Below are 19,568 nucleotides of genomic sequence, written 5' to 3' on the forward strand. Positions count from 1 at the left end.
ATGCTCAGTACGCTCTACTTGAAGGCATTCTTTATTTTGTAACTTTTTAGTACAGTGTCTCAGATATTTTTGTGCAAAGAACAAAAATCAAGAGCACTGTTAATCTTTGCAGTTAAAGCTTTGTAGAGAAATTTCTTTGACAATCGTGTGTTCCAATATGGCTGCCTTGGCTTCAAATGCGTGTAAATGCCCTATCCAGTTTTTCTGGTAGTATTTTCTTGTTTTGCTGACTTTTGATCTTATTGTATATATGATGGAAAAAATAGCCATTTTTTAAAGACTGTAGATGTACATCTAAACTCCAGGATTGTCGGAAAAATATATGTAAATACAGTAACCCGAAACACTATTATGCAATGTTTACATCACAGCAGCCGAGCCGCGATGGTGAGGTGGGGTGGCTCTTCGTTGTTGTACTTCAAAACAGTAGTCTGCTTAAGGTCATAGCATCAGGTAATATACAAGCTTTAGCCCTGTGTGAATTAGCTAGGGAAACTTTATTAAATAACGGGCATGCCGCTGGTAATTTGATATAACAGTGAAGGTCAAAACAGTGTTGATGCAGTGCCTGTAGTTGTCCTGTGGAGTTGACGGATGTCAGCTTTAATTTTTTAAAACCTGCTGTACGTTTGATGCACTATGGATTTTGAGAAACTGGCAGTGTTAAGTGTGGTTACAGAAACCACAGAACAGAACAGTTGTGAAGCTGTCACCCAGAAAGATCAGACAGCAGTAGGAACCCTATTTGCCGGTAGGTTAGGTTCAGATAATATGTTAATGGTAGCTTAAATTAACCCCAGCATAATGGACTTTAGGTTGGTTGGCACATCCCATGTAGTATTAATTGAAAAAATAGGCCTAAGTGATTTTTATTATACTGTTCCAGAATGAAATACTAAAAGTCTTACTGGTATATGCCTCCCAGATGCTTGAGGTTCCCTGGGGATGAAACTGGCATTTCAGAATAGTGAAATAATAAAGGAAAAAAACAGTTATTACCATATTGTTGTGTCTGCCTTAGATACCCACAGCAGTATGTGTACTGTGATCTTGTCAGTTTAAACCCAACAGCCTAACCCAGCTGGGGGCTATGCCCCCTTCCACAATTTTAGCCATCTAAGATTGCTGCTAAATGTAACCTTGAGAGCCCCAGATACCTACTGCAAGCTATGGAAAACTGACCTTGCATCACACCTATTTTGCTGGGAAAACCTTCACTGCAATTATGAAGCTACAGTATTTTTAGAATGATCGTTAGGCATCAACAGTGAAGGAAGCAGTAACATGAAATCATCACCCTAAGGCAGGCAGATTATCAATAATTTTTGAAAAACCCTGCATTAGCCTTTCAGAAGCATCTCTTTCTCTCTCTCTCTCTCTCTCTCTTTCTCTCTCAACCTAAACTCACCCCATCCAAGGGTGGGAAAAGAGGTATGGATGATGATAATGATGATATGTCTTCAGTAACTCTTAGCTGCATTTGATATTGCAGAACATCATGTTGCGGGGCATCGATCTCATCCGAAAAGTTCATTCAACAGTTGTTGCATCAGCAAGAGGACTCATAAACACTGCCTTCAATAAACACTTGTTCATCACAAATGTAACCATATCATTCTCCCTGTCAGGTAAGTACAATAGGTACACTAGCTACCCTAGTTCTATCGTAGAAGTTGGCAACATATCATTTTGTTTTTTTTGTTTTTTTCCCTTCAGGATGGATTTTTGCAAACTGATGGGGTTAGATGTAGCGCTAATACACTTCATCAGTGTAAGGGGCCTTCTGTAAGTTGAAGAGAATATAAACATGCAAACTTTGAGATAATTTTATTTGTTTATTTATTTATTTATTTTTATTGCAAGTATGAATAAGGTATCAACTTCTTAATGATATTAGTGAATTTTTATGATATTTACTTGTGTTAATGAAGTTTTGTCAGAGATATCTGATACCATATGTTTAATCATATCTATGTCAGGCAGTAGCAGGACAGTTTTTTACTGCTTTTACTGGGTAAGAATCAGATGGGAAGAAATTATGGTTATCAAATCATAATTATTTTTTTGTTATATGAGATGCACCTGTTAAATTTCCTTTCCATGAAACCTTGCCATCCACTGACAGTAGTTTATTGTATTTTCCTGCAATGGGCCAGTTAATTTAAGCTTTCTCATTTCATGTCTGGCATTTGTGCTCTCCTGTTTTGTGTTTGTAGATCCTGCTTGTCATATTTGTGGTAGCTGTTGGGATATTTGAAATTAGGTGATGATGGTAATGATGATAATGATTTCTCAAGGTCTGGGTGACATTCTGCAGCAACAGCACAACATGTTAATGCGGCAACAGCAGACCTGGGACACTGCTCGCACTCGACACATGACCTGCTCAGGCATCACAGTTGGTGCCCTTTGTCATCACTGGTAAGCTTTTCAACTCAGTTGCCTAATCCCTTTGATCTTATGATGTACTATTAGTCTTTTTGCCTTCAAATGATTTTATTCAGGTTAGGAGAGACTTCGTAAACTAATGGGGTCAGACATAACCTACTTTATATAACCCTTTCAGCTACTGTGGTGCTCTTATATGCTAAATATATTTGTCTGTAAATATTATTAAGACTATAACAGAAGAGTATGTCATAAGATTGAAGGGGTTTAAGTGGCATCACAGGAGGTTTATTTTGGGGGGAGGGAGGCAGCTTTATGCTTGCAACTCAGTCAGTGTTGGCACTTTCAGTGTTTTCAATAACATTTTCTGGCAGTTGCAGCTGCAAAAACTAATTTTGCAGTATACCTTTCAGAGTTGCTTAAAGAGTGTCAAGATGCTAGTTAACTGGAAGAAGTTGTGAGAAAAAATACTTCTATGACATCACCTTTAACCCTTTCAGCGCTGAGCCCCTTATGAAATCTTGTGCACTTCATGTCAAGTTATCACACATTTTTAAAAGTCATTCAGTATTGAAGTTTTTGTTTAGTGTGTTGAAATGATAGCAGCAGGTATATTATGGTGGTAGGTGTCTAGGTGCGTGCCAAGGGACTCATATGAGATAATAGGTAGAACAAATTTCCTTAGAAATTATTATGTATCATTTGGTAGCACTGTATTGATTGATACCAAGGCAGTTTGTGTCCTTAGAAATGATCAGTGCCATTGGCTGTTGGGGGGGTTAATGTGTGAGACTATGGCAGCCTTGCCTTAAGCTCCTGTACCTTGGAAGGGGTAGTATGGGACTGGTTATATTAATTATTATTATTATTATTATTATTATTTGTAGTATATTTATTTATTGTTTGTTTTGTTTGCTATATATCTCATGCTGTGTCACAGCTGGCAAACCCCGTCAGTGCAGTGACTATTTAATTTGTTCTTGATACTGCCTCATACTTATCATCGTCATCATCATCATCATCAACACGCTTGTATATGGCATTGAGGGGATTCAGAAGTAGGAAAAGGAAGATTACCCAAATATGAGACTTTTTCAGAGTTGACCAAGGAATGTTCGTTATATTTTGTTTGTTCCATAATGAATAACTGTAAAGTATGAGATGTGCACTGTAATTGTCGGTGCTTATGCACATGAGGTGGAGTCAGGATTCCAGGGGCTTAAATGGTGAGTGAGTGAGACTGACTTATTCAGTTGGGCAGACTTGGATAGTTTTTCCATCTGTCAGGTTTTCTCTTACTCTATGGACCCTACCTCACCCCATCCTTAGATGGGAAAAGAGATGTGGGTGATGATGAATGAACACATAAAGTAAGATTATTTTTAACCAGTTTGCCTGAACCATTTTAGAACAGTATCATCTTATACATTTGCTGCAGCTAGCTGACTTTATTATGTTCCTTTTAACCACTTTACTGCATTGATGTCTTGATATATTTCTGCTGCCTCCTGATGACTGTATTCTGCTTAAGAGTGCCTTCCTATCTCCAGAGAATAAAGAACAGTTTGCAGCAACATTTAGAGTGTGAGAAATTATAACTTTCTGCAACCATTAGGCAGTTTTATTCAGCTTAAGAGTGATGTTTTATTGTCAAATGGTTAATGTGGATATGAGCATTTAAGTTAATATTGTAAGATTTTTACATTAAACAAGCTGAATAATTGATGAATGATTGTTGTTGTTGTGACCCCATGCTCATTTGGATGTTAATGCGACTGCAGGCTGAATTTGCTCTTATCCTGCAGTTTTCCTTCCTCCTCTCAAAGGATCGGGGAGTTGAGTGATGCTTACATTGCTAGGCTAGTTATATCGGTGCCATCACACTAAGGCATCCTTCTCCAGTTCTGTATTGAGGAGTGATTAGGATGGTGTGTGTAGGAAGATGCACATAGCATGGGCCACACCCCTCTTTAAAACTGCCAGCCAAGTAAAATTTCTTTACCCCACACATGTAATGATAATGATAGCAAGGCCTCATACAGCATAGTACAGTTAGTGTTTGTTGTACATCGACTTTTTTTTTTTTTTTCTAAGGCTTGTTTTTGCCATTATTTCCTCGGTATATTATAGAAGAATTACTGATTGAAGTTTCGTTGCCACCTGTAGAGCTGATTTGCCAGTTTTCCTAATTTACAATACCAGTTGTATGGAAAAAGTTGTGGTATTGCTGAATCCATTTAATGACATGATAAAAACTGGCTGTATTTAAAGGATATTTGTTTTTCTTAAAATGAAGTGATTATATTTAGAGGATGCATGTTTTGTCAGGTGGTCTTAGTGGTGGTTTAGTGGTTAGATCTCCGCGGGTGGAATGACTGCCTTCCATATGTATGATCCATAAGAGGTGCCTGAATGCTTTTCCATCATGTAATGACACCTAAGGAAGCATGAGGGTTATCTTGCTTTTAATATACTGGACTATATTATGCATGATTTGAGTCCGTATGCCTCAAAGGGGTAAAATGGAATTGATTGGGCTGGTCATCTGCCCTTAAATTTGCTGGCCGTGGTATCCTAGCCTTGGGGCCCTACACCTCAAAGAGGGTAAAATGGGATTGGCTGTTACCATTATTTCATTTTGTCAGGTATATTCTGCTGGACCGGAAGCTGCCTGGCCGCACGATAAACGTTGTCCTGAAGAAACTGTTGGTAGACCAGCTGCTGTTCTCCCCCATTTGCCTTGCTGTATTCTTTCTCTCACTGGGCATCTTCAAGGGTGGGGACTGGAGTGACTTCCTGTCCAGTGTGCCAAACAAGGGATGGCGGCTGTATGTGGCCGAGTGGCTTGTCTGGCCTCCGGCTCAAATCATCAATTTCTATCTCCTTCCAACAAAATTCCGTGTCCTTTACGATAACACAGTCTCACTGCTTTTTGATGTTTACACTTCGCATGTCTGTTATGATGTAAAATTTTCAGAAGACAAGGAAGAAGAATGTGAAGAGGCTTTGGAAGACAGTAGTAGGATAAATGATCAGCAAAATGCAGTGCTTGTTACAAATGATAACACGACTCATGATAGGATAGAAAAGCAGTGTTCAAGTGCTTCGAAAAACAGTGAAGTGGACTGCACAAAGAGTGTAATTGATAAAAATCGTGAAGCAGTAGAAAGTAAGTCCAATTTGACTATGGACACAGGATGATGGAAGATCAATTTAGGAGTAGTTTGTGTATGAGTGTTTTGCTGATTGTGTTTGGGATGTAAAGACTGAAGCTCATCCGTTTGATGACAGTATTTTGGATTTAATTTCTGCTCTCTCCTGATTATTTTATTTAGCTTAGAGTTGACTTTCCAAACTGGAGAAGTTAGTTGTATCCCTCAATAACTCTTCCACATCTAGAAGTGCTTCCTAAGTTGTGAATAAAATAGTTTGGTGACGGACTAATTAATGAAAATATGTCATCGGATTAAGGGGTTTTAGTGTGGATGTTTTTTTGTCATTTATATAAAATTGGATCAGAGTGGTGTACCTGAAGTTACACTATACTGGGTAGGCCTATTTATTTGTAAATAACAACTACTGTATATGTGTATATTTGAAAGAATCATGTCCTTTTCCTTCTACTTTCTGACTTTCTTTCCATCCTTATTGGAACAGTAAGCACATGTTGTCCTTTCCCCAGCATTCATATATTCCATGTGACAAAACCATTGAAAAGTATATTTTACTTAATAGCATTTGTTACATGTAATATCACCAAGGGAAGAATATTTGGGCTATATCTATCCTTAGATTTATATTGGTCATGGTAGCCTAGTCTTGGACACCAACGTCTTAGAGGGCAGTAGAATGGGTTTGCTTTAACATTACCATTCAGTTACATCCATTTTCACTTCATGTTGCCATCACTTTCCTCTCTTTTTCCAAGCGAGTCCTTTGTGCTTATTTTTTCCTTTCTTTTTTTCTATATAAATAAATAACTGGACATAGGCCTAGCAGCCTGTTCCCTGTGACACAGTAGGCCTGTTATGTACTTCACCACAACTTGTTACCATTTTGGCTCTAACACCCACCATCCATATTGAATACATGCCAGGGCTGTCTCTTGTAGGGCTGGTATATTGGTATCAGGGAACTCATTTAAGCCATTGCTATTTGTAACTTATGCCCCGTCATCACTTTCCACATTTTGTCTTACATCATTGTTTGTAGAAGGTCATTCGTCATGTAATTATTGTACTGTACCTCTTCGTATCAATTTCGCACTTTTACCTATGATGACTGCTTTCATTTCTACTGGAGAACCTTCGTGTTGTATTGATCCCCCCCTCCCCCACCTTAGTATGGTACAGTAGTTGGTAAATGCAATAGCTGTTGTTCAGATTTGACCATGTGTTGAATTTTGACCATGTGTTAAGTATTGTGTATATTTTATCTCGAGGCTAATTGATTTTGTGTTGGTCGACTTTGAAAATATATTTTTAAAATTTTCTGCATATTTTTTGAAAACCGATAGTGATAACTATCTATCTATCTATATACCTATAGTCATGTTCACAGTATTTTTATCAGAGTATTGTAGAAAGCAATAAGCGTACATCATCATTATCAACATCATCATCATCATCATCATCATCATCATCATCATGTCATCATCATCATCATCATGTCATCATCATCATCATCATCATCATAATTATCATCCAGACCCTGATACCCACCTAACAGACAGGTTGAGGTTGCAAAAAAAAGAAAAAGGGGTACTTGGGTGGGTGTAGCAGTGATTGTTATTATGCTGTATAGTACTAAAGGCACTGAGATTTCCTGCTCCTTGTCCATATAAAGCAGCGGCCATAGACGTAGACATACCCACATTACTCCTTTGAGATGTGGGGGGGCCAGTGCTAGGCGACTGTAGTCCAGTATACTTGCTTCAAAAAGTATCTTATTGCAGATGGTTGATGGTTTCTCAGTGATCAGGACCAATTCTCATCTTAAATGTCAGGACCAACTTGCCTAGCTCCAGCCTCCTATCTTATGGGGCAACATAAGATTGGATGATGGATGGATGGTATAAAATTCCTCCTTTATGGTGTATTGATAAAAACAGCATGCATACACAACACAATTTTCAAGTGTAATGGTATTGATGATTATTTTAAAACCTTTCATCCATTGGTTTGAAATTAAAGATAAAAACATTTCAGATACTTTTTGGAAAAAGTATACTTTTAGGGATAGGTGACCAGCTTATTCTCCTTGTATAGGAAAATAAAGTGACATATATAACTTTTTATTATGTTAATTATAGCTAATAAATACAGAGGACCACTGAATAAATAAGAGCCATAAATAAATACCGTATCATACACCACTGAATAAATAAGGAGCTATAAATAGATATCATACATCACTGGATAATAAGTTAATAAGTTATTTAGAGTAAGATATACACAACCATTCTGCTGCATGGTATATGAATATGAGTTGTGACAAGAATGTGTAGTTTCACTTGAAGTGGATAAAAGTAGCAAGATTCCAGCAAGGTGTTGACTGAGAAGAGGTACTTTGTATACACTGTCTGTAGTTTTTTTGTCATTCTGCCTTTGCATCTTCATCAAGTTCAGGTTCAAGTTGGGCAGCACACTATGGCGAACATATACAGACAGACACACAAGCATTTTTCCAAAATTTGGTGAAAACATAGTGGAAAAAATGAACCATCTGAAATGCACTATTAGAGATATGGTTTGCAGTGTATTTTGCCATTTGTAAATTTCTTCAAATGGGATTGGGATGATGGTTGTTTCTTTGACTGCGCCTTTTATAGTAATAGAGCTGCTTACCCCTGTCAGGTGTGTGCAAGATGGCTGCTATAATACATAAATACATGCTGTACAATTGGTGTAACAGTCGTCAGATTTTCTCAGCCCCATCAACCCCATTGTGGATGTGTTTGTGAAGTTTCTTGTTAAAACTCTAGTTTTTGAAGCGGTCACATCATTAATATATTCATGCATGTATGCATGCATGCATACATACATACATACATATATACTTGCATACATACATACACACATACACAAATGCAGTTCTGTGCAAGAACTTTAATAATGCATTGTAGTGGATAAGAAATGGTTAAAAGGGAAAATATGTTGGTAAATAGGTAGGTACAGTATATAGGTAAAAATGTTTGTGGATGGGTAGGTAGGTATGTATGTACAATATGTCAGTAGGTAGGTAAGCTCATAGGTTGATAGGTAGGTAAATAGTTAAGACAGCACTGGCTTCTGCAGCTTTTGATGGATGGACTCCATGAGTGCCTTGAGCCCCTGGAACATCTCATAACCCGTGGGTTCAATCTGCTCCTTGGGTAAGATGAAGCCATACCGTCCTGAAGCATGGCAAGGGAAATGAATTAGTTGTTAAAGAGAAAGAGAAGGAAATGAATTCATCATCATCATCATGATCATCATTCAGATCTCTGTTCCCATCCAAGGATGGAGTGAGATAAGTGTCCAGAGAGCATGAAAAAGCCTTCTGAAAGAAAATTTAAAGTTAAAAATAAACTTCCACTTGGATGGCTTTTCTGTTATGATTGATTTGCTTGGAGGTGGTTCTGTCATGGCCATGCCCTATTGGGGATTCCAGGGAGAAAGCAAAGCATGGGAGGTGATAATGTTTAGAAAATACAGAGAAGGAAAATGAATCTTTAGAAGTTGTAATAAGGCTTGTAAATCTCTGAGTGTCAGGCTATCTGTGTATAGATAGACATCTTGATCCCAAACAGATCACCCCTATATCATCCTGCCCTTTGCCAACATGCTGCCTTCACTCCAAAGGAAACAGGAAAGAGAAACTGAATAATTGCATTTGGGGAGGCACTCATGCTGACTGAGATTTTCTAACCACTAGACCATCAGATGCAATATGTAGTATACTGAACACGTATCTAAATTATTCTTGACATAGCCATATTGACCATATTCTCTGAGTTGGATGTTGATGAATGGGTTATGTTTGAGGTAAACAGAACATAGCTGTACTCACCCCTGTCTCTGAGCTCAACATTGAAGGCATAAGGGATGCCAAGACTATGGGCATAGTCCCCTGAGGTGCCCGAAGCTGGATACAGGAGCTCCGCCGTCCCTCCCAGTCGATATCTGTGGTTGGCCCAGTCATATGCTGAGGTTTTAGTTTGTCTTTATGTCTTTCGTAAAGCTACATTACAAGTGGCATAAGAGGCTTTATACCACTTCTTCCTTAGCTAATTTTTTTGCATATTACACCTTAACATTCTCTTATTTGCTTTTTATATTACTGTGTTGGTTTAATATTGACATAGTTTGCATTAGTAACATACAAGAGGATACGGAGCAGATTAAATTGCTTAGGATTAGGTGGTCCAAAATCTCCATAGTCATTTAGAATACCATCCTTAGTTGCCCTTTAATGTCTTTTATAGTATCGTTACCTGTATCATCATCATCATCATTATCATTATCATCATCACAACCACCATCAGCATCTTCCTATCTCCCACAGATGAATGAATTAATGAAATGAAAATATGGTTGTTTTTGTGCTACCTTGCCAAGACTTACTGGGTTCCCGTGGCATTATTGATGGCAGTGACAGCTCTGAGGGAAACGTTGTAAAGGTCGTCATAATTCTGTGGCCGCACCTCCCCAGTGAAAGAATAGGGCAACATCCACATCTGAGAGTATGCGTGTAGGGCCAGGTACACCTTTATCTGGTGGAGAACATCATCATCGTCATCATCATCATTGTCATCATTATCACCTCTTTTTCCACAAGCATGGGATGAGATAGGGTTCATTGAATAAGAAAAAAAAAATGACTGAAGGCAAAACTAACTAAAAGCTGTTCAGTTGAATGAGCCACACGCTCATTCATTCACCATTCAAGGCCCTGGAATCCTGACTTCACCTCACTGAGAGCATCTCTTGGTTATAGTTCTTTCACCTTAACCCCTCCAGTCTAATGGTGCAGCTTTTGTTTGATTGATGGAGCAGTAACTTCAGACACTTGTTCATAGGTGCAGGTCCAGTTCATAATTTTGGTGCAGCAGGCTGGGTTAGATGGGCTTATGTGCTCAAACCTCTCTCAGCCACAAGTTTTCCCAGTTCCCAGTTATCAGCCCACACTCTCCCTTTTTCTGGTGGCCGTTACCAGAAACTCATCTTTATAGCTATTACTACTGTAAACTCTCTTCTTCCAGTTCTATCATGATTCTTTTTTTTTTTTTTTCACTCCTTTCCCTCTCCATCTCTCAACCAGCTTACTATACATCCTCACCTGGTTCTTGTGCTGTATAAGGAAGTCCCTGATGGCTCTGGTTTCAGGCTCAGAGAATGGTGCAGGTCCGGCATATATGGAGCTGCAGGGCTGGTCAGAGGAACCACCTGTAAACCACTTGTACCCAAAGTTTCTGTTGGCATCCACACCATGGCAGAAAGGGGCATCGGGGTTGTGGGAACGGGTCTTGCGCCACAGCCGGTCATGATTGCGGGTGTACTCGTAACCTGTTTGGATGATGCAAAGTGAAACTGGTACTAACTAGGTGGTGAAAAGGGAAACTAACATGGATAAGTGGTGAAAAAAGGAACTGGTATTGTTTGGATGGTGAAAAAGGAATTTGATATTGTTTGGATGCTGAAAAAGGGAACTGGTACTGTCTGCATGGTGAAAAGGTTGATTAGTTAATATGGTCTTAGTTAATTTAGTGATTGTGGGTGTCTTTGTACCCTGTTTGAGTGAAATGAGTCATTGGTTAATTGGTGAGGTCTGTTAGTTAATTTTGCTACTGTCAGAGTATTTCAACGAGAAATTAAGGGCTTGCTAACCCTTTTGCACATGCAGGAAATGAAGAATATAAGTGCATTCAAATATTTAGGTTGGGTGATGTAAGGATGGAAGTTTAGAGGATGAAGTGCATGAAAGGGTACAGTAGGGAAAAAAGGTTGCTGGTTCACTGAAAGCAGTGTTAAAGAATAGGAAAACAAGTATGGAAGTAAAAAAGTTGATGCATGACAGTATTTTGATCTCTACCCTTAATGTATGGAAGTAAAGCTTGGGCCCTGTTTGGAGGGACACAGGTCAAGAGTGAGAGTGCTGGAAGTGAGTTGCTTGAGCATGGGAGTTACATGGAGAGACAGACAGACATATGAGGAAGTGAAGGAGAATTGTGGTGTTAATGTGGATGTGACTGAAAGCATTAATAAAAATACTTTGAGATGGTTTGGCCATTTGGGGAGACTGGAGAATGAGAGACCAACTAGAAGAGTGTATGTGAGTGTGGTGGACAGGAGAAGGGGAGGGAGAGACTGAGGATGAGGTAGAGGGATGGAGTGGAGTAATATATGAGAAAAGGGTGTGTGAATTTGAGGAAGAGCAGCCAAATGGCAGAGGACAGGGTGACATAGAGGTGATTAGTTTGTGGTTACCTATTAGGGATTAAGGTGTCAAGCTACAGTTAAATGTAGATAGAGAGTTTTAGTTCTACAGCTGCTAAATTCTGGGACAGTGATGTAGTAATAATGAGGTATTGTACCATCAGGGTTTGCTGCTGGAATGATGTACCAGTCAAAGCGATCTAGCAGTTGCGGTTCCTCCCATGAGAACTCCACCAGGCGGTGCAGGATGTACAAGGCAGTGGACAGGGACACCCACTCTCTGGCATGCATCCCTGGTAGGAGGGTGAAAAATTTTTTATAGGAGTTAATTTGTCGATCCATATATAGCGACCTTATTACTGTACTTATAGGCAGCATCCACACCAAATGCGTGCTGGCACAGGCAGGTGTGAGTGGGAGTTTTGCATCACTGTAGCCCATACAAGTGACCCCACGAGACATGGCCAAGTACAGATGAGAAATGTTATGAGTCACTGCTGCAGAACTCCTGCCTTTGTTAGCAAGCATTTGGTGTGGACATGACCTTAGCTAGCAACTTGTCATGTGTTGCAAGGGGGCCAGAATAGTCCAGTGGTAGCATTTGCACTTCATGACTGTAGGGTTGGCAGTTTGAACCCACATAGCATATTTTCTGGTGAGATGTAGCGGTCTCTCCAAGGATCTCCTTGCCATGGAGAACTATGTGGTCCATTGATCCTAGCCTGGGGAATTCACTCTATTGTCTGTTGCAGGGATGGCTTAATTAGTGTTACCATCCATCCATCCATCCATCATCCAATCCTTCATTGCCCCATGAGAAGTGTAGGAGCCTGGGGCTAGGCAAGTTGATCCTGACATTTAAGATGAGAGTGACCAGAGTCACTCATCCCTGAGTGGCATTATGTGAGCAATAAACCCCAACCATCCCTTGGATATAAACCAATAAAAAAACAAAGTCACAATTAAAAGTCACGTAAATTCTCACCTCCATCTATGAAGATGGCTGGCTTGTTGGGCCCAGTGGAGACTTTGGCAAGGCGAAGGGTTCTGTTCTCGGAGGAGTGCCCAATTTCATGTATGGTCACCAGGTGCGGGTATTCGGCACCCAGGTAGTCCATATATTGGTTCATATCTGACGAGAGAGAAAGTGGAGTGAGTGAAGATGTGGGGGGGCATATCCTCATTAGCTTTGCAGGCCTTCATGCACCTTATCCTTAGTGCTTTAATTAGTATGCAGCAACTTGCATTTAGACTGTATGATGGTTGTCTTTATACTACCAAGATAAACTGTGTAAATACCTCACAATTGAATATGAACGTCATGCAGAAAAAAAAAAAAATAGGGGAGGAGGAGGTGCCAGGGAACTCCCTTAAGTGATGAGACTATGGGCCCTAGACTAACACCTGTCGACTCTGTGAGGGTCAGTAAGGCACTTCATGTTCCAGACGCCTTAATCCCGTAAGGGGTGGCCACAAACAAATCGCCTCCATGTCACTGTCCCCCACCATTTCATTGCCCTGCTCCCATATGTCCTGCAACTCCCTCCTTTTCCCCATAGAGGGTGGTTGGTTGATGACAGTTTCAGCCTTTAGTCCACTGAGTTTACAGTTCAATGAGCTTGGGGCCGCTAGAGCATGCATCTAGATGAGAAATTTAGTCCACAGAAATGTTCAGTATTCTACTTGCCTAACCGATCTCTTCCTGCCTCTCTCTCTCTCTCTCTCTCTCTTTCCACATGTGCACACACACACACACACACACACACACACACACACACACACACACACACACACACACACACACACACACACACACACACACACACACATTAACCCTGACCTGCTTATAAAGTGAACATATACTGTAGTGTGGTACAAGGTGAAGGTTACAGAAACATTTCCCATCGCTCCGGTGGTGGTGAAAGTAGAAATAGTAGTAGTAGTAATAGTAGTAGTAGTGATAAAGTGGTAGTGGTGGTAATAGTAGTCATGGTTGTAACCGTCGTCATCATCATCATCATCATCATCATCATCATCAGTAGCATTTCGAGACAGGAAAACACAACAGGAGGAAAACTGCCATCAAATTATCTCTTTCCCTTCTCTCTTTCCCTCTTCCTCTCCTCCCCCCCTCCCTCCCTCCTTCCCTCGGTGTCTGCCCGTCTCTCTCCTCTCTCTGTCTCTTCTTCCTACTCTTCCCTCCTCTTCCTTCCCACTTTTTTTCTTCCCTTCCCTCTTTCCTTCTTCTTAGTCCTACTTCCCTCCTCCTTATCTCTTCCCTCTCACTCACTCTTTCTCATCCTTACACTCTCTTTCTCTTCCTGTTTCCCCTTTCCCTCCCTCCCTCCCTATCTCTCCCTTTCTCCCTTCCTTTTCCTCCCCTCCCCCCCCTCTCCCCTGCCCTTCCCTTTCTATCTTCCTCTCTCTCAGTTTCGGCCGCAACACACAAGCCTTCTAATAATAATAATAATAATAATAATAATAATATGTTAATAGGATGCGTGTATTGTTCCTCATTTTGGCGGGTTATGTTTCATTGTTGTTGATGTTATTGTTATTAATATTGATGTTATTGATGTCGATGTTTTGTATTGATGTTATTTTTTATGTCGATGTTTTTGTTGTTTTTGTCCTGCACTCCCCTTTATTCTCTCTCTCTCTCTCTCTCTCTCTCTCTCTCTCTCTATGTATGTATGTATGTATGCATGTTTGTGTATAAGTGTGTGTGTGTGTGTGTGTGTGTGTATTCAGGGGTCACTGAGTTTACCTTTGTCTCTACAACATAGCCTTCTCCATGCACTTTTTTTCTCTCTCTCTCCCTCCAACCGTCAATCTCTCTTCTCCCCCTTTCCCTCCCCCCTCCCCTCTCCTGTACCCCCTTCTTCCTGCATCCACCCCTCCCATTCCTCTCCCCACTCTCATTCATTCTCTCCCCCTCTCTCCCTCCTTCACTCCCCCCTCCCTTTCTCCTCCCCCCTGTCCCCTGCCATCAGTTTTGTCTCCTCCCTCTTCCTGTATCCCTCCCTCTTCCTTTTCCTCTCTCTCTCCCCCTCCCTCTCCTCTCCCTCCCCCTTCTCCCCTTCTCTCAGTCCAGCTCTTCCTTCCCTCTTCCTGTTCCCCTCTCCCCTCTTCCCCCTCTCTACACTATTCTTCCTATTCTCCCTTCCATATCCCCTCATTTTCCTCCCCTTCCCCTCTTTCCTCTCCTTCTTGCTTCTCCTTATCCTCCCCTCTCCTCTCTTTCTTTCTCCTTCCTTGCTATCCTCTCTTCCACCCCCTTCTCCATCTCTCTCTCTCTCTCTCTCATATACCTTTTCCTCCCTTCCTCTTCTCTTTCCTTTCCTCCCCCCCCTCTCTCTCTCTCTCTCTCTCTGTCCTCTCTCCCCATGCTAATAGAGAGCAAAACCATAAGGGAGTTGGGAGGAGGTTAGAACATACAAAACACGACCTTATATCCTTTCCTTAGCACTTCTTCGTGACTGGAATTATTCTACTGTTGATCTGTTATTACACCTCAACATTTAAGATGAAGAGATGGCAATTTTGGGCCAAGTTAGAGTGAAAAGAGTATAGCAGCATGTTCTGGTGTTAATCTGTTATTGCCATTCGTAGTTAAGATGGAGAGGTTTCAATTTTAAGCCAAGTAAAAATGAAAAGCGTCAATCGTGCCTACCCATCCCTAGTTCACCGGGTACAGGCCTCACAATCCCCGCCTCTAACCTTAATTCAAACCTACACTTATGTCCTCAACCTATCTCGCATAGTATCCCCCCCCCCTCACTCACACACACACACACACACACACACACACACACACACACACACACACACACACACACACACACACACACACACACACACACACACAGTCCTTTCCCCTCTGTCTCCTTAACATCATGCGCGCGGTGCCTTTTTCCTAATGTCTCTCTGTTCCTCCGTCTACTCAACTTCTCCTCATCTTGCTTTTCGTTCTCCCTTTCCGCGTGCTCTTCCTCCATCTTTCCTCCCTCCTTTTCCTCCATCTCTCCCACTAACCTCAAGGAATGTTACTTCTCGCCGCTCACTTCCGGCTGAACATCTTTGTCTCTTCTCTCCCTGCCTCTGCTTTCCCCCTTTCCTCCTTTACTTCTCCATTTCTCCCTCTCTCCCTTCCTCCAATTTTCCTCCACTTCTCTCCCTCCCTTCTCCCTCCCTTCCCTCCACTTCCCTCCCTCCCTTCTCCCTCCCTTCCCTCTATCTCTCCCACTAACCCTCCAAGGAACGTTACGTCTCTCAGGTCATATGATGCGCAGGCCTTTTCCAATTAAACATCGCCTCATTCACATCTCTCCCTCTACTTCTCTCCCTTCCTCCACTTTCCCTCCGTTCTCCCTCCCTTCCCTCTCCATCCACTTCTCTCCCTTCCTCCACTTTCCCTCCCTTCTCCCTCCCTTCCCTCCACCTCTCCCACTCACTCATCAAGGAGTGGTACTTCTCCCAGGTCATCGAATGCGCGGGTCAGTTCTGGCTTAACAACTTGATCTCCTCTACCTCCCTCTACAGTCTCTCCCTCTTTCTCTCTCTTCTCCCTCCACCTCCCTCCCTTCTCCCTTCCCTCCACCTCTCCCACTCACCCTCCAAGGAGTGGTACTTCTCCCAGGTCATCGGATGGGCGGGTCTGTTCCAGCTGAAGAACTCGTCATCTTTGCCCTCCATGTTGATCGCGCTTTGCAGGTCCCCGATCACCTCCTGGTAACGCAGGTTGTACTCACTAAACACCTGCCTCACCTGGGGATAGATAGATAGATAGGTGAATAGATGGATAGACAGACGACCGCATGAATAGATAATAGATAGATATACCGCATAAATAGATAATAGATATACCGCATACACAGGTGGATAGACAGAGAAGTGAATAGATGGATAGACAGACGACCGCATGAATAGATAGATAATAGATAGATATACGACCTCATACACAGATAGATAAATAGATAGATGGATAGATATGGACAAACGACCACACACACAAATAGCCCTAGATAGATAGATAGATAGATAGATAGATGGGTGGATATAGATAAACGACCTCATACACAAACAGATAGATATTTAGACATGGACAGATAGATAGATAGATAGATAGACAGATAGATAGATAGATAGACACATTTTAATAACCACTATTTATCAGTAATTAGGGAATAGTATTGGAGGTGGGGGAGAGAGGGAGGGGGAAATTGAGCGAAGGGTGGGGGAAAGCGAGGAAGGGTGAGGGAGGAATGAGGGAGAGTGGGGAAGGGAGGGCTGAGACAGAGGTGAGGGGAGGAAGGGAGAATACTGACAGAAAGGAGGAGGAAGGGAGAGGTGAGGGAGGAAGGAATGTAGAGCCTCTGACCGGAAGGAAGGAAGGAAGGAAGGGAGAAAGAATGATGAAAGATGAAGAAGGGGAGTGAAGAATATTTATTTGTGTGTGTGTGTGTGTGTGTGTGTGTGTGTGTGTGTGTGTGTGTGTGTGTGTTTATCTATATGTATGGGTTTATAAGGCCATGTACGTGCAAGTGTCTGTAAGTGGTTTTATCCGCGTATTGGTAGTTATGTATTTGCATGTGTGTGTGTATGTGTGTATCTGTATGTATGTATGTATGTGTATGTGTGTTACCATGGCAACAAGACAGCACACTAAGGAGCCAGACAGTGTTACGTCAGAGGGTGTAAGAGGGCGGGAGTCTTTCGCTTGTGTAATTCAACTTAATCAAGACCACAGGACCCCTTTCATAATTCTCTCTCTCTCTCTCTCTCTCTCTCTCTCTCTCTCTCTCTCTCTCTCACCTCCATATCAGCAGACGGGGGTGTATGTCAGTCAAATGCAGCATCTCTCTTCTTCTATCCTTCCTCCTAATTATATTTTCTCTCCCTCCTCTCCCCTCCCTCCTGTCTATCCATCTATCTATCTACTTATCTATCTACTCACCTCCATTTCAGCAGACGGCGGGGTTAGCAGGTCAAACTCATACTTCCTGCTCCTCCTATCCTTCCTCCTCGACCACACCTCAACCCCGGCCTCGACATCCAAACTGTCCACCACGGGAACCAGTGTCTCCTCCACGTCGGCCTTGAAGAGCTTGTACCCCGAGTAGGAGATGGGCTTCTGGACGTGGTATTGGTGCCCGTTCTCGAGGATCAACTGCTGGTCAGGTGAGGAGGAGGGGCGGGCGAAGGGCGAGGCGGTGGAGGGCGAGGTGGATAAGAAAAGGAGGAGGAGGGTTGTCAGGAGAAAGGATGGGAGGGTTTTGGTGGTTGATTTGGTTGTGTCCATGCTTGATTGATTGATTGTCGTTGATTGATTGATGGCAAGATCTGTTATTCTTCGTAGTTTTCTGTGTATTGTCTTTGATTGATTGATTGATTGAGGTTTTAAATTTTCCCTCTTGTTTATTGATCTGTTTGAAAAGAGGATTTGCTTAAGTTTCTTTGTGTATATATTTTCTCTTTAATAAAATTTCTTGTATTATTGTTTTATATTTAAATTACTGAGATAATGTTTCGTATTTATATATTTTTTCGTTTTCAGTGTCAAGAGGTCGAATTTACCCTTAGAAATTTTGTGGTATTGGTGTTGGTATTGGTATTAGTTGTGGTATTAGTAGTATTTGTTGTTGTTATTGTTCTTCCGTTTTTGTTTGTTTGTTGTTTTCCTCTTTTGTTCTTCTTCTTTCCTCCTCTTCTTGCAAACTCTTGATCCTCTGTGCTCTTTGCCTATTTTTTCCGACTTTTGTTTCCTTACGGCAGGTTTACACTTCCTCTATAATTATGACTCGTCAAATAATAGAGTCTCGTAAATTATAGCCACTCAGATCAGTCTATAACATGTCAAATCGTAAAGACTAAATTTATGGACGTTTGAAATAGGGACCCCTTACCTTTATGCTCGTTTTCTATTGCTTTCTCGTTTTCAGTGCCTTGGGGTGATCTTCGTCTTTTTTTTCTTTGTTTTTACTGTGTTTGAGGTCTTTGGAAGCCGTAAGGAAGAAAATAAAGAGAGAAATTGATGGTAAATAACAAGTTTTTTCAAATTTGGGACGTTTCTTAGCGCAATCTTTTTATTTATTTATTTTACATTTAAGATAACGGAGCTGCTTTCTTTAGCGCATTATCCGTTTCTGGGTTTGTTTTTCTATCCCTGTCCATCTGGTTTTTTGCTTTCTTTTGTTTTTCTGCTCTGTTTGAATTTATCTCTTATGTTAATCTCGCTCAAAATCGCCACTCGTGTAAGATTTTACTGCGCATCACCGGAGAGAGACATGGTGATGTTGTTATACCGACCGTGGCTGCGTTATTTGTCCTTAACCACGTACAGGACGCCTACCATTTATATATCACGCGTACATACATACACACACACATATTCTGCCTTATCCTTCACGCGCACACGGGTACACGTACACACACACATCACGGGGTTGAAGGTTGAGTATGGAAGTGTAACCTTTGTCCCCCTCTCCCCCCTCCCCGCCCTCCCTCCCGCTCTCTCACACACACACACACACACACACACACACACACACACAAAGGGGAGCGAAGGCAGTGACCGGAAGTGAGTATTTATGTCACGTCCCTTTACCTCGGAAGTGACCCTGTGGAGCCACGGCCAAGGCTGCCAACACCCCCTCCCCTACACCCCTTCCCTCCCCTACCCCCTACACCTACACCCTACCCCGTCCCTACCCCCTACACCTACCCCTACCCCGTCCCTACCTCCTACACCTTCCCATACCCCGT

At 41.7% G+C, this 19,568-nt stretch overlaps 2 protein-coding genes across 3 annotated transcripts; one reads left to right on the forward strand and one right to left on the reverse strand.

Annotated features, from left to right (window-relative positions):
• Positions 1-380: 380 nt before the first annotated feature.
• On the forward strand, positions 381-5,931 carry LOC145403548 (mpv17-like protein 2). 2 transcript variants are annotated; one of them, XM_080275229.1, is made up of 4 exons: positions 381-453; positions 1,493-1,628; positions 2,298-2,421; positions 5,034-5,931. In XM_080275229.1, the coding sequence occupies exons 2-4, from the start codon at positions 1,499-1,501 to the stop codon at positions 5,587-5,589; spliced, it is 810 nt and encodes a 269-aa protein (XP_080131355.1). In that variant the 5' UTR covers positions 381-453; positions 1,493-1,498; the 3' UTR covers positions 5,590-5,931. The 2 variants fall into 2 exon arrangements, with proteins under 2 accessions (XP_080131355.1, XP_080131354.1); XM_080275228.1 differs by lacking the exon at positions 381-453 and adding an exon at positions 630-751.
• A 2,729-nt stretch (positions 5,932-8,660) lies between these two features.
• Positions 8,661-18,105, reverse strand: LOC145403785 (carboxypeptidase B-like). The gene is made up of 8 exons (XM_080275464.1): positions 17,761-18,105; positions 16,418-16,571; positions 12,790-12,936; positions 11,963-12,097; positions 10,708-10,934; positions 9,993-10,141; positions 9,439-9,551; positions 8,661-8,782 (listed from the first exon to the last, which is right to left on the reverse strand). Exons 1-8 carry the CDS (start codon positions 18,103-18,105, stop codon positions 8,661-8,663), a joined length of 1,392 nt encoding a protein of 463 aa, XP_080131590.1.
• Positions 18,106-19,568: the final 1,463 nt, after the last annotated feature.

This window comes from Coenobita brevimanus, chromosome 61, assembly GCF_032717465.1.
Source record: "Coenobita brevimanus isolate Jiangsu-jjx chromosome 61, ASM3271746v2, whole genome shotgun sequence".
NCBI classification, from domain to species: domain Eukaryota; kingdom Metazoa; phylum Arthropoda; class Malacostraca; order Decapoda; family Coenobitidae; genus Coenobita; species Coenobita brevimanus.